This window comes from Pantherophis guttatus, chromosome 2 (assembly GCF_059756535.1).
Source record: "Pantherophis guttatus breed Tessera chromosome 2, ASM5975653v1, whole genome shotgun sequence".
Classification (NCBI taxonomy): Eukaryota; Metazoa; Chordata; class Lepidosauria; order Squamata; family Colubridae; genus Pantherophis; species Pantherophis guttatus.
In genome coordinates, this window is record NC_142064.1 from 197,467,317 (window position 1) to 197,483,191 (window position 15,875).

Consider the following 15,875-nt stretch of genomic DNA (forward strand, 5'->3'; position numbering starts at 1 on the left):
TGAATAGCAAGAAGACTTTTGGCATTAGTTTTTCCCAAGGTCAGAAATTGGGGGTGAAGCTGGCCCCACATCTGTGATAGTTATACTTGGTTCTTGACTTGGGGATCCTCCTGGCCTCCAGGTTCCTGCTAAAGCAGCAGATGGAAGCTACAGACTAGGGAGGTCTTTTGCTCAGTTTCCACTGGGGCACTATGTACCTGTTGTGACCCCTAGTTTAGCAGGGATTATTTGGTAACAGTACTCATACCCTATCAGCCGTTTGAGATACGTCAGACCAGGAAATAAGCTCTGTATGTGCTTATAGGTTAAAGGTTATAATAATAGAATCATGAATCCTGACTGTGTATTTCCTTCTCAGCTAGGGTGGGGCCAATTTGAGTGTATTTTTATTACTTTCTTTGCTTCCTAGGCTTAAAGGATGCTTTTGTTTTTATAACTGTCACTTCATAGTTACATCTTTGCAGCCCTCCACATAGAACTAGAACTGTGCTGTACATGGGACTATCTTTCGAGACGATCCAGAAGTTACAACTAGTTCAAAATACAGTTGCTGATAGAATATGTCATTGTAGAATAACATCCAGTTGGAAGTCTCTATTCTGAGTTTCTGGAACTTTCCAATGTGAAATGTTGGTTGTAACTTTTACAACCCTTCATAATACTGTACAGAGTTAGGTTATATTGGGCAATGCCTTGCCAAAATAAAATCTGACCATCTCTTTTAGACATCTCGGGAGTAATTACTGAGAGTCACCCCTCCTTATAGGTTTCATGGGGTAAGAACCATGTGACAGGCCTTCTCAGTGGTGGCCCATATCTTTAAAAACTCATTATCTTCAGAAGAACAAGCAAGTCAAGCCCTCCTTGTTTTTAGAAGGTAAGATAGACTAGTACTCTCAAAGTGCTTTTCCCCTCAAAAAAGGCAACTGGACTATGTTTTTTCTTGAAGAAAAAGATGTTTCATTTCTCATTCAAAAAGCATTATCAGATCTGACAGGATGGGGGAGGGAATGGATCATATTTCTTCTATCCTCCTTCTTCCTGTCAGAACTAATCTTTCTATTTTCCCACCACCACCACCACCATCACCATCCTGTCAGAACTGATGAAGCTTCTTGGATGAGAAATGAAATGTCTTCTTCTTCAAAAAACATTTCTTCCTCAAGAAAAAGCATAGTCCAGTTGCCTATTGAAAAAAAAAACCATGTTTGAGACAACCATGACCTGAATGACTGAGAATCTCCATAGACCTTTAGATGGATACTATTTCAATTAGGTTTTGGTCTGTAGTTTTTTTTTGGAGGGGGGGCAGCAGCAGCATAGTTAGTTGACTGTCATTATTATTTTAATTGTTCTGTTTTGACTGTATTTTCTTTTCAACTATTGTATGCCATTCAGCTCATTTAAAGCACAAACAATCCAAGTTCAGACTGTTATATTTTGGACACATTATGCAAAGACCTGGTTGTCTGGAATTGTGAATAATGCTGGGAAAAATGGAAGAATTTTTTTTTAAAACGATGGACAACAATAAGTTGGATTGACTTGGATATAGCAGAAGTGAGTGCACTATTAGACGATCTGAAGGATCGAGCTGGGGACAGAGACATTAAGAGTCAATTATCACCTTGATGGCACATAATCAATGCCACCCAGAATCCATACATATTGGAGTGGCTTCTAAACACTATTAAGTAAACGAATAAAAATATTTAAACGTTCATACACTGCAGTAAGCTAGGAACAACCTTGCATTATTCTGGAATGCTACTGAAGAAACTTTGAAAGAGACTAAGTGTATAAAAACAAGATCCCCAGTATGACCTGCTGAATGTCTGCAATTTCTTTTTTTCTGAATGCTAGCTTTCCACTAATAAGGAGTTTTTCACAGCTTCAAACATTCCATCAAGCAAGGCAGCTTGCTGTCCCAAAGAGTTTGGAGTAATGAAAGCACATTACTTTGGTGAGCGAGGCTGCATTTGTATGGCTATCTCCTGACATCCTGTGGACAAAGATAGTATTAATAAAGGAGAATAGTTGCAGCTCAATGCTAGTCATCTAGCATTGATGATGTTACCTAGTTTGGGTAATAAAACGTCTGCAAAAAAAACAACCAAGCTCAGAGAGCACCAAAGACTCCTCAGGATATTTCATGCTATGTTTTTATCATTTTTGTTTGTTCTAGAAGCACAATAGACAAGAATCAGTGAAGCTAAACACCGTCGGCAGAGATCTAGATAATTTTCAGAAGATTATAAAGATCTCTGTTTTCCTGTAGACTAAAATTAAAAATCCACTCCTTATAACACTGAAATAAAAAAAAGTTTGGACTGACCTGAAGTCACCTGAAGATGAATGAAAAGAACTGTTAGCTGCATTTAGTTCTGGTACTTCATGGCATAGTTGTTAAGTACATGTTTTTCACTTTTTGTAGCTCCCAGGTTCTAATAAATCCATAAACCCGAGGAATAATCATACTGTAAAACTTTGAAACAATGTTTTTCAAACTTCGGAACTTCAAGATGTGGGACTTCAACTCTTAGAATGCTGGCTGGGGAATTCTGGAATATTCAAAATTGTTCAAAACTACAGGGGTGACTGAGAAAGCAAAAGGATTTTCTGTCCAAATGGAAAATATAACAAATAGTTTAATTGATTATATTGCCATTCAGCTGCTTTTTTTAAAAAAAAATTGTTTTTATGATTTTTCAAAAGTTTAAATTATCTTTAGTAATTAGCTGATAAGGGTAACAAACCTATTAAGTGTAATACTCTCATTTTTCAAATGAATCAGTTTCTCATAAAAGCAGGAATCAAATGTTAACTTCTTTCCCAATTAGCATCCCAATTAGCTAACCATATGCCTGATTGCCTTCCATGCTAGAAATAAAACAGTTTCTACTATTTTAGAACCAAATAAGTAGGAAGATTTGTCAAGTAATAGTTCTCCAACTGAGGTTGTAACAGGAGACAAACAGCATCATTTTCATTCAAATGAAACAGAAGTTAACTAATATGGCCAATTATATAATTTAAAGGCAGGAAAATATAAACCAGGAGAATTAAGCCTCCCATTTATCAAATGGAAACTGCAACTTTGAAAAAGAGAGATTGGGAATTTGACCTTTCAGTAAAAAATGCATCCACTAACTAGGAATTCATTTAAACATCAAAGATAGTTTGAGGTAGTTGCATATTTGATTAGTTGAAGTAGTTGAATAACAAGATGGAAAGAAATTGAAACATCATAGCTAAGTTAACTATGCTAAATGATAATAATACTGATCTATTCAAAGAGAAAAAAAACTATTGGATAGTGATGTGGAACTTTTGTGACTTACTAAGTAAGCATGGCTAAATGTCTATGGAGATTCTCAATCATCCAGGTCATGGTTGTCCTAAAGGTGCTGTTCAAAGGCAACTAGACTTTTTAGGGTTTTTTCCCCCTTGAAAACTTTTCACTTCTCATCCAAGAATTAGGATTTTTCAACCAACACAACATACTTGCACACTTTAAACTCAACAATATATTAAGGGTACATCCCAAGGATAACCCCCCCACACACACACACACTGTGCAATGTGGTCTATGCAGTGCAATGCCATGAGACAATGCCATTGGTGAAACAAAACAACCACTTCACAAATGCACAGCATGATATAGGAGAACAAACCCATCAGGACAAGATTCAGCAGTCCGTCTGCATCTGAAAGACAAAGGCCACTCTTTTGAAGACAGCAAAGTCCACATTTTGGACAGAGAGGACCACTGGTTTGAAAAAGGGGTCAAAGAGGCCATCTATATTAAAACCGAACAGCCCTTTCTTAACAGAGAGGGAAGGATAGGACACTACCTATCTCCTGTCTACAACATAGTCCTTTCAGTAGCAGCAAGAAGGTTCCGCACCTATTTGCATTCTGACTCAGATGACTCTAAAGCAGTGATGGGTTGCCCCCGGTTCGGACTGGTTCGCAAGAACCAGTAGTAAAACTGGCAGGTGGCTCCGCCCACTGATGTCATCATAAGTGATCTGCGCATCCGCAGAAGAGCACGCTCAGGCACAAGGCGAATTAGTAGTAAAGGTAAGTAGAACCCATCCCTGCTCTAAAGTACAGATAAACTCCTCGATGACTCAGAAAACTAATGACTGACCTTCAGAATGCTAACAGCCAGATAACTGCTAAGAATATATATCCTTCCATCTTTCCCCACCATTCAGCCAGAACTAAAGAAGCTTCTTGGATGAGAAGTGAAACATTTCCAAGGAACGCCCCCCACCCCCCAAGAAAGTCCAGTTGCCTTTTAAACAGCACATGATACCAATCTACCTCCCAAAACACCAGCAGAGGTTATTACAACCCCTTCTATTCCTGAAGCTCTTGTGTTTATTTGTTTGTTTTAAATAATATAACTCTAGGCTGCTAGCAGCAAGTTTTAAAAAAAGCAACTCAAAATATTTAAAACAGCTAGGGCAGACAATCAAGCATGGTGCATCTGAAGTCCGAAAAATCCACCCCATCTTGCAAATGACTAAAGACAGAAAATCCAGCTGGGCTTAGCTAAGATCCTGGTTTTAAGGCTAGAGGGAAAAACCAAGCCTTTAAAGCCTCGTGAAAGATTTCTAGACGCTAGATGGCACTGCTTTATAATAAAGAGCTGGAGTTACAGGCATTGGAAAATACAGCAGCACCTTCCCAGTCAGTCCCTACAGACGAGCGCAAGTAGATATACCACTTAGTCCAGATAGCAAAAATATAGCTTGATGTTTATTTATTAAACATCAGCAAGCATTAACTGGCAAAATGGAACAAAAGCAGGGAGTGAACACATTAACAACAGGCAAGCATTTACATTATCAAATCTTGCTAATATTAAAAGGTACAGAGACAGTGGCAACAATTTAGCTGGCCAGAATCACTTGTGTCCTTTTTGTTCTCATGTCCTCCATCCGGCAAGCATAGCCTCAAAATCACATATTGTCTACCTTTTTCTTTTGTCTTCTCTTCCACTGTTTCCACAATACTAGTCATTGAAACTTTCATATATTGTGACCTGTCTGCTTCTTTCTTTCCCTCATCTGTCAAACAGACTTGACAGCCGAGACTTTTTGTTACTTAATTTAGTTCCCGATTCTAACTATCAAGGCAGCCCTTTCAGATCACTGTAGTCTGCAAATCCTCCGAGGCATTCCATGAGTTTCTGTGGTGAAATTTGAAAAGCATGTTGTCATCAACTAGCATGTGTTCTTGAAAATAAAGTTTTGTGGGGGGAAAATAAACCACGACTGGAAAACTAGTCTCTCTAAAAGTGGAATAAATTAATTTCATTTGCATGTAGATTCCAGTACTTTTTTTTTTTTTTTTGGCAGGATTTTGTGCCATTTTTGACACAGATGCCAAGAAACATAAACTGTTAGTGTCTCCTCCTTTTCCCCAACCCTTTGTTCTGCTTTTCAATTGTCTCTGTCCTCTTCTGGCAACCCTACTTCTGCCTGAAATGAATGATAGAAATATCATTTATATTTATATAAATGATATAAACAAACAAACAAACACACAAATAAATATTGTGCTATCTTTAACGCCACAATGAGATTCAGTCCCTTCATTCTCTTCACCTTGATTTTACTAAATAATTGTGTAAATTTTCACAAGGGGCCCACAGTCTCGGAAAGGGGTCCATGCATTGCAATCTTGCCTTCATGTGCAAGCTATAGTACCAGTAGTGGGATTCAGCCAGTTATGTCCAGTTCGTGTGAACTGGTAGCGCCGACTAGGGTAGGTCACGCCCACCCGCCAGGATGTAATGCCGTCCTATTTTGCCATGTTGTGGAGGCTGTGCGCATGCGTGGAAGGCGCGAGTGAGAGCAAATAGCATGCGTGGAAGGTGGAAGGTGGCTCATGCGCCAGGGATGAGTTCTACTTACCTTAATTACCGGTTCGCAACAGGATCGTGCATGCACAGATCGCTGATGATGACATCTGGGGCTGTGGGCAGGGCCTCCCGCCGGTTTTACTACCAGTTCTTGTGAACCGGTCTGAACCGGGGGCAACCCACCACTGGAGTGTGCTCACATTTGCAAACCGGTAGAGAAGGTAAGTGAATTCCACCTCTGTATAGCACCCTGGTTCTGGCTTAAGACTTGGACTGCGCTGTGCCTCCCTTCTCATCTCCTTCCAAGCACCTCTCACTGAACTAAATTTTATGTACAAATACAAAAAGCAAAATGTGCATACAATATCGAAATATGTTTGAAGCAGTGGTGGGTTTCAAAAATTTTTACTACCAATTCTGTGGGCGTGGCTTGGTGGACATGGCATGGCTTGGTGGGCATGGCTTGGTGGGCATGGCAGGGGAAGGATACTGCAAAATCCCCATTTCCTCCTGATCAGCTGGGATTTGGGAGGCAGAGAATAGATGGGGGCAGAGCCAGTCAGAATTTTTACTACCAGTTCTCTGAACTATTCAAAATTTCCGCTAGGGTTCTCTAGAACTGATCAGAACCTGCTGAAACCCACCTCTGACTTGAAGGATGCTTGGCTGGTGAGAGACCGATTATTTAGCACCTTTCATCATTCCCAAATCTCATTACCCCAGATAGCTATTCTTCAAATCACAGAATTCTTAGCAACTGCATGCTGCCTGAAGAATTGTGAGAGGTAGAGTTTATACATTTGAAGAACACTCAGGTTGATGGGAAAAAAAAGTTGACTACTATTGGGTGGTGTGGGGAGGGAAGTGTGGCCAAGAGAGAAGAGGGAAAGGCAATGACCCAATGACTGGTTCTTCAGCATCTCATGACCCTTTGACCTCATGATCTACTGACTCAAAAGCCTATCACTCTGCTTTGCTAATCTGAGGTCAGATTCTTTCTTCTACTTTCTACATGTGCACACACATAGCATGTTTTAAAACTTTTCTCTAGGATCTGGTGGGCAATTGTAGCAACTTTACGACTTGTGGATTTCAAATCCCAGAATTCCTGAGCCAGCCTTTAGGAATGATGGGAATTGAAGTCCACAGGCTGTTAAGTTGCCATAGCTGCCCACCCCTGATCTACGATGTACCTAGACAGGTTTTATCTGATCCTATAATATAATCGTGAAAGTAAATATGTTGTATTTATAAAACCTGCTTCACTAATCATTGGTCAGGTCAAATTCCCACTCTCAGGAATGGGATGAACACAGATAATGTTGTTTCAGCCTCCAACACCAAGTGTTATAGAATCTGGAAATGAACCACCTCAGACAAAAAAAATAAAGGAGGACAGACTGTAGGAATTATTCAATGAGAATCAATATTTTCCATACAAGAATTTGTAGCTATTTTATTGCACTTAAACACCAAGAATAAATTTGACAACCCTTATTTCCCCCCTTCACCCCAAAAAATATAGCATAAAATTTTAGCAGTGATCATTTGTTCACAGCCACAGCTTCAAAAAAACTGGAAGAAAGAACCCAACACGATCACGCTGCTTTACAATTCTGATTCACGTACAAAAGATACTGAAGATTTTTTTGTTTGTTTTGAGTATTCCAGTCACATCAAGTTGCAAAAGAGAGGGAGAAACTCTCTGAAGTTTTTATTTGCTTACATTACAAAGCTGCTTTTTTTTTTCTTTTCGGTTTGCTTTTGCTTTTTGCATTCGTGTGAAATAAATATTTCCAAAGGTATTTCATATATATATATACATATATATTGTGTGTTTGTTATTTATATAATATATATTTATATATACACATAGTTCCATTTAACTTTTTTCCTGTTACTTCCCCCTAAAGTTAAAAAGTCATAAAATTGTGCAACACTTAGAAAATGAAAATCCTGAAATTCCCACAGATTTTATTTTAGGGCAGAAAAAAGTCAAAAGGTGGCTTGTTTGCAGCCATGCAAGAACTGAAGAGAAGGAAGTAAACCAATCCCAAAAAAACAGAAAATATAGAAGATAACTGGGAGGGGGAAAAATAGCCTTTATTCCCAGCCATGCGGGAAGCCAAGTGATGGAATCTTCATTCGGAATCTCCATTTGTTTAGAGGGGGAAAAATAATCTCACCAGCCTAATTGACACTGAACAATGTCATAAGATCTGCTATGAAATTCAAAAACGTGCTTATTTTCTAGAGCCAGGAATAAGTTGATTTGCAAAATAACGAATTGGTAAATGTATAGTGCAGCAGAAAATATTCTTCCATTATTCTTTTAAAATTAGTTTCTGAATTCACAAACTATTTCACCTGGAGTAGCCTCATCTTGTCCAATTTACTAGAGCTAAAATAGATACATTGATTTATTTAGAAAATCTTCAGAGAAAGAGATATCTCCATACCACTATATAAAAATATTAATAGACAAAGCACACATCAGCCCTGGTTTCCTAGTTTATAAAGAGTAATGTCCAGACAAGACCTCCTGCATTGCAGTTTATGGATGAGATTTGATTTTGAATTAGTTTGAGTGTCATTATCCTTTCATTCATGATGCTTTTGTTGCATGTTGTTTCTTAACTATAAGTGCATGAATTGCTTTTTTGTTCAAAATGTTTGCTATTTAATTGAATATGCTTCCATTACTTTGATGTACTATCCAGAAAGTCATATCTGGGTCTGATATTTCTGTATGGGACAATTTTTGTTAGATTATAAAAATCAACCACCACCACCTGCTTTAAAGAAAGGTGTGTGTGGGGGGGGGGAAATCAATGACATTTCTTGGGGAATGGGTGGAAAGAAATATAAACAAGCTGTAAATTTTGTTATAAGGAATAAAAAAAGATGACAACAAAGGAAGAACAGAGAAATGTTATGATTTGCTGTCCAAACATTAACAAAGATATTGTATTGGAAAAAGTTAGCAATCCATTAAATACCAAAATCATTTCCCTCTCCCTGCCAAAATAATTTAAATAAAAATAGAAATGGTTCTTTTTACAGGATAAAATGATGTACAAGTATGTAAGCTACTTCTTCCCCACATGGTTTATGTTACAATCAAGAAAGGTACGGGGTTGTTTAATCTATGAAAACAGGTCAGTCTTCAAAGGTAATATTAATTTTGATTATGAGCCCTAGCAGTACAAAATAAATAATAAGAATGCTCTGTATTTTATTGACAATTTCTTTGCAGATACTTGGAATCATTAGAAATGAGCCATTAAAAATGCTAGAAATCTGAAAAAGTAAGCAAGGACAGAAAATGTAGAAGAGAAACAAGTATAGCAATGGATAGTAATGTGGCTATAAATGCTTCCTTAGTTAAGAAAAAAAAGTTTTAGCAATGCCAATGCAATCCGGAGGTTTAAAGTGCAGGTGCTTATGTCAGATGCAGCAGGCAAAACTCAAAGGAGTTGAAATACATTTCAGTCTGTCAGGTTTTTTTTTTTACTGGAAGACTAAAAACTCAACTCAGCTTCCTCTAGACTCCAGCTTCTCTTAGCTTATCAAAGCATTGTTTTTTTTAATGATGATGGAAGCTATAAAATATTACAAAATGCAGTGTTTAAGTTGCCACAAGAAAGATACTCAATGGCGACTCTTGATAGAAAACATGGGTAGGAGACTATTTCTACAAGTGAAAACTCAGACAAGGTAGGCTGTCAAGGTTTAGCAACACTGAAACTGTTTTAAGATTTATTACCTAAACTGAGATTTTCATGAGGAAAGAGCACAAGAGTAGCTCTCTAGCCAGTTATTTAAGGATGAACAAGTTAAAAGGAGATTCAAGCTCAAAAGAAGATCCATTTCTTCCTTGGAATCCAGGGCTGAGTAGAAGGCTTAGTGATACTCAGTATAAAATTATATTATGTGAGAGAATGACCCTTCAAAAATAGGTGTCCATGATAGTGAGGGCCATGTTAATGTGAAATATCAGGATACTATTGGGTAAGGAAGCCCCCCAAATGTTCTAAAACCCAAGTAGTTTAAATATGAACATGTATTCAGATCCATACAATCATACAATACCTCTTGAACTCTAAAAGCCCTCCCAACTCAAATAATCTCAATATAATTCTTCACAGCTCCAATGGAGCATTGAATCATCCAATTATGTTATCAGTTTTGTGTAAATGGTATATTTCTACTTTGTTCCATGTAAAAAAGTAAACTTCTATTTAAGGCAATCAAATCCTATCAAGTAGGCGCCCTGTAATTGTCATCACTTCCCCCCTGCTCCAGTGGGAAATTATTCTTGCATTTTGCAAACATAGCTTTATAGCATCATGTATTCACACTGTCTTAGAAGATGGAAAGCTAAGCATTTTACGGAAAAGGTAAAACTACATCATTCAAAATGTATACAGCAAGCTTATCCATTTTCTGTTGTAATTGTTCCTAAACAAGCATTGTTTGTTTGCTTTGAAATACATATAGCGGTTTATAAAGTTAGATGTCATGCAAATGAAGGAAGTGCCATTTATAAGTTCATTCCCCTGGTAGTAGAAGTGTATGGTAGTTAATCTCACACCAAAGAGTAAAGACTCTTAAAGCTGGAAAAAAATAAAAGGGAACAAGAAACATAGAGACTGCCAAAAAGTTTTTAAAATCCTCAGGTTTCTTATTTTTATCCTTGGAAGGCAAGTAGGTGATGCTTTCCAGGTCATTTTCAACATGTTTTCTCTATCATTAAAAAAAAAAAAAAAGATACAGGCTTAAGAAGAATCAATTTCTCTGTTTCTTCTAGCTGGCTTTTATGTCATGATATACTAACAGGTATTGCCACTGTTCCAAAGTTGATTCTGTCTTCATGATGCCATTCAGATGTGTAGTATGGATTGTCAGACTTCCGCAGCATATAACAAGTGAACCTGACAGGGTTCTTGTATTTGTGTAAACTTCTTTCTGCCTTTCCATAGGGCCATGTCACACATCCTTCTTCCCCGTTTTTAGTTTCTTGTACTTTTTTACACTTTTCATAACAATTTATCACAAGTCAACTCCAAATGTAAACAATAACATATTAAGTCACCCACCCCACCCCAACTTTATTTAAAAAAAAAAAATCAACCACAAACCCAAACAGTTGATATTTCTAGGTATTACATAAAGATCCATTTCAGCAATACTCAAAAGTTTACGAAATAACACGGGTTTCATTTTTCCTGTAAAAAGGCATGCAAAGTACAAGAAATAGCGAAAGGTTTCATTTTGTTTGTTAAAAGCATCATCGAAATGCCTCAAAGTGTCATTTGTAAAGTTTGCATTTTCTATCTTTGCTGGAAAGGGTTGGCCTCTCTTTTTATTTCAAATTAAGGGGCAGTTTGGTTCCACACCATAGGTATCTTCCATGCTGCCATGTTTCCTGAAATTTATATGTAGGAAAGGTGGATGAAAGTAGGCTTTGGGAGTCATTTGCTGATTTATTTGATTGTTAACGGCTTAGTGCTACCAAAATTCAGCTGACTGCTAGATAGTAGTAAAGAGAGATAGCCCAGATCTGGGAGTCCGGCTACTGCTATTAACTAATTAAGAATCCAAGTCTTGGAGAGGCAGAGAGAAAATAAAATTCACAATGTTAAAGGTAAGGAAACAAAAGGCCTGCTGAGACAAAGACAAAGTCAAACTCAGTAGCCTATTAAGTCAAAACAGCCCTTTTTTTAAGGCAGCTGTTTCCCAACTGATCATAAATAAATGAAGTTCCTGTTATAAATTGAATAGTCGTAATTATTTTGAAAATATCTCATTATAGTGAAAACTAACATGGAAATAATTGCTGTCATGTCAATATTTTCAAGCTATTATTTCTTTTATGGTTACTTAGAACAATGTTTTTTTGTTTTTTTTAAATTAGGCAGCTTTAAGATGTGTGGACTTCAACTCCCAGAATTCCTCAGCCAGGATGGAGAGTTGAAGTCCACAAATCTGAAAATTTCCAACACTGACTTAGAGTCATAGTCATGATGACAAACTACTGGCCATTTCCTTTCAGCTCAGTCTCTGAAAAAAAAAAAAGAAGAAAAGGGGGCATTTTTCTTGCTAGAATTGTTAGGAATATCTGTTGGCCTAATCATAAAACATATTCTGATAGGAAGATAATGATATATTTTACAAGCCATTCAAAATAAAACTTAATTCACTCCAAGAAAAAATTGTGAACATAGAGATTTTCTCGAGTAATAGAAAGTTGTTTGGAATTTATGTAATTAATAGTTTAAACCAAATAATTTTGTTTATTTACTAGATGCATATGGCCATCTAATATGTTAGTTGCCTGCCTCCTGGTTTTAGGAACATGTGACATCTGATTTAGTTGACAGCTGGTTCCAGGTACAACTGAAAATGCTGGCATTGACTCAGAGAGGCTTCTTCACGTGGTGTCTGGAGGTTCCAATCAGAATGGCCTCCAATTAGGAGGAGCAGCTACTTGTAGCTTGCAACTTCCAGAAGATGGGGAGGCAGGGGGGCTGAGGCCAGAAAGTGCTGGTTTTCTAATTGATGAAGGCTTTATCTCGGCCTCTTCCATGTTGGTTTCTTGTTGTCTACAGAAAGCCGTTTCCTGCAACAGGGCCATGACACATGCCGTCTTCTACTAGGATGGCACAGAATAGCAAACATGAACCAGGTGAAACAGGAGGAGAGAAGTCTACTAAATGCTCAGTTTATTTTGGTAAGGAGTTCCGAGGGTAAAAGGAATTCCCAGCAAGAAACAAATAGGAGAGCCAGCTGCCAAGTTCCCTAGATAAAGGATAACAAGTATCTTCCTTTTGTAGTGAGGCAGTGAGAAACTTGGCCTGCAAGGCAGGTGCTTCAGCTGAAAGACACAAAAAGAAATAGTTATTTTACTCCAACCAAATCCTGTTTTCTAAAACTGGTTCTTCACTGCTAGCCTTTCTTGCCTCCACATAATTATTTTTGTCACTTGTCTAAACCTCTATGAATGTTCTCTGTTGACAAATATGGAACCTTGTTTGCTACTGGTGTCTAGCTTTCACAATCTGGGGAAATAAAGATGGCCTTTAACAGCAAGTACTGTATGTATTTTTATAGGAGGTTGGCTGCTATGTTGGAAGGGCTTCGTCTTAACAATGATCCCCTGGGACTGGAGGAGAACAGCCTGCTAAGAATTGCCTAATGACCAGCTGCTATTATAGATGTGGGGAATGATGCCCCTTTTATGACTTGTGGACTTGAACTCCCAGAGTTCCTGAGCCAGCAGGGGAGTTCTGGGAGTTGACGTCCACAAGTCCTAAAGGGGCCATTGTTCCCCACACCTGTGCTATTAGGTTCTGTTAGGGTTGGCCCACAAAGCCCCAAGAACTGCTTAAAAAAGAGAAGAGAGAAGATGGAAGACAGCATATCCAACCCTCAAATTCTGATATAAAAGAATATGCAAGACAGAGCATACACATGTAAGCATCAACCCAGTTCTAAAAATGGGCTTCACTGCAGCTTTTTAGGGCTGGTGGGTAGGGGTGGGCAAATTTTCCTCCACCCAAACACTATTTTCTCAAACTGGTTCTTCACAGATAGCCATTCTTGCCTCATAGAAGTAATTATTTTTGTCACTTATTTAATGTATGAATGTCCTCTGTAGACAAATACGGAATCATCTTGACAGTTGTGCATGTTTATATGTTTGATAAATTAATTTAATGAAATTCTTACCCGTCTATAGCAGCCAAATGAATAGGCGCAGCTCTACTTTGCATGGAAAGGGTCATATTGTACCTAACATCCATGTAGTTGTTACATATAAGAACCCAACAGAAAAAAAAAATCAATTCCAGAAACATGGCTGAATGCAGAAGAATGCAAAATCCACACTTTTCAGAGCTAAGCACTCGATGCTTTTAATGGGTGAATCATCTAGTGTTGTTCAACCCCAATCTACAATTTTTCCACCCCTCCATGAAGAATTTTACATAGTTTACTAAATTTCTTATTTAAAAAAGAAAAAGAAAAAACTAATCCCATGTTTCAAATTCTTACTGCTGGGTCATCACTCTTTCATCATAGGCTGTCAAACCCCCACAGCACAAAATAGTATACAAACCCATTACATAATACTATGATGTAATAGTATGGATACAATAATGGAATAGAAAGAATGGCAGTTTCTTTAAAAAGAAAAGGACCACTTATTTATTTAATAAATGCAATTTTATTCAAACACATTAATGTAAGCTAGAAAAAAAATACCCATGCCTCTGAGAAGGATATGAACAAAGGAAGGGTTAAGTTTATGCTATCTTGGATCCATTTAAAGTACATTAAAATATACTTCATTCTTGTAAAAGCCCAATAATACATTAATGTTTGTTCAGCTTCATTGTTGCACTTCTCTAAAGAGCTCTAAATTTCACAGATGATGAAACAATACTGCATGTTCATATGTTGGATGCATTAACAATGGCTTTAACTGATTTTTTTTTTCACTATCTTCTTTAGAATGAATTTTTGAATCCATATTTTACATTGACACACCTGTATACTGCTACCTGTGTGTCAAGAGAAGCAATAATAGGAATCAGCATAGCTTGGGACTGACTTACTGTGGTAAAACCGAAGGTGCTCCAGATCTGTGGAAGTGAACAATTTGCCATTTGCCATCCCGGCGGTGCCAGATTCGTGTCTCCTCCGATTGGGCAGTGCGTGGGATCCCACTTGTATCCACATACTGTGTGATACGAATGTAAGCGATGCAGGCAGACTCATCTCCCATTAAGTGGATATGTGGATTCAGGATGGTTGTGTGAACGGGCTTGCTGTTCCTGGACCACACTGCAGATGGGGGAGGGGGGGGAAGTCAATGATATGAAGGCAGCTTCCAAGATCTTCTCAGGGTACCTGGGAGATTATTACCTCATTCATGGGGAAATAGCTGAATCAATTTGGAAAAAAAGGGCGTGCAATACATTTTGCTAGGATTTCAGTGTATGTTCCAGCCACATTTCAAACAGAATGCAATATTTCTTTCAAAGGTGTATTTCTATTATTCATTGACTACAAACGCTTTTTGCTGCTCCAATTCAAACCTAAGTTTAAGAAGCTTAATTTAACAATTGTGCAAATCTTTTACCCCAGACTCAGAATGTAAAAATATGCATTCCACATTGAACACCTATGATTTTGTGTAAACCTTTGAGAATCACTAAGAATAATCTGTATGAATGGGGATTTAAAGCCATATGAATAGGAATTTAAATACTTCTGTTTAGCCTTTTAATTGACATTGGAATTGGATTGGAATTAGCCTTCCATCACAGCAACCTCTCAGATTTTTTTTACAAACAACCAGAGAACTGTAGAAACGTAATAGTAAATATATATACAGCATCAACTCAATGAAGTCAAATTTTTGACTTCATGAAAGGAAGAGTAGACAGAATATAAATGCAACTTCTCTGCTTTAACAACCTAGAGTTACCAATTCTAGCTCAAACTATTCCTTGAAATTTTCCCATCTCTATCTATCTCTATCTATCTCTGTTTCATCTATATCTATCTATCTGTGCATGTGTAATTAGAAGCCATTTTCCAAAGGACAAAGTCTGAAGGGGAGGAAGAGAGGATAAATTAAAATTAATTGCCTATAGTTGATGGTATTTAAATAGTGCAAATAAATAAATAAAGATGGCCTGTATAATTAATTCTTCAATTCACATATAATGACTATTCTCTCTTACAAGCAAAGCACTCTTCCATATAGAAATACATAACTATGCCCTCCCCTTTCCATCCTTGATTGCTTAGGCATTAAACACACACAGACATATACAGAATTAAATTCAAGTCCAGCAACTTTTCAAATCATAAGAATGCTTACAGTTTTCAAAGTAGAATCGATGGAAATCCAGCCCTTCCACCAGGTTCCCCAGAGCTTCTGGTTCAAATGCCGTCATTCCGGGGTCACACATTTTACTAGAGATGTCCA

At 37.6% G+C, this 15,875-nt stretch overlaps 1 protein-coding gene across 8 annotated transcripts in view; it reads right to left on the bottom strand.

Annotated features, from left to right (window-relative positions):
• Positions 1-10,535: 10,535 nt before the first annotated feature.
• The window catches only part of CAMK2A (calcium/calmodulin dependent protein kinase II alpha), a 148,621-nt gene continuing 143,281 nt past the window's right edge, over positions 10,536-15,875 (bottom strand). For 2 of the 8 annotated variants that reach the window (XM_087887499.1, XM_060688515.2), the window contains 4 exons: positions 15,768-15,862; positions 14,494-14,722; positions 13,607-13,669; positions 10,536-12,752 (listed from right to left, as the gene is read on the bottom strand). In XM_087887499.1, the coding sequence (XP_087743625.1) occupies positions 12,749-12,752; positions 13,607-13,669; positions 14,494-14,722; positions 15,768-15,862 (391 nt within the window). In that variant the 3' untranslated portion in view covers positions 10,536-12,748. Of the gene's footprint in view, positions 12,753-13,602; positions 13,694-14,489; positions 14,723-15,767; positions 15,863-15,875 lie in introns of those variants that run through there. The other 6 variants (XM_034402450.3, XM_060688514.2, XM_087887502.1 and 3 more) reach the window with 4 other exon arrangements.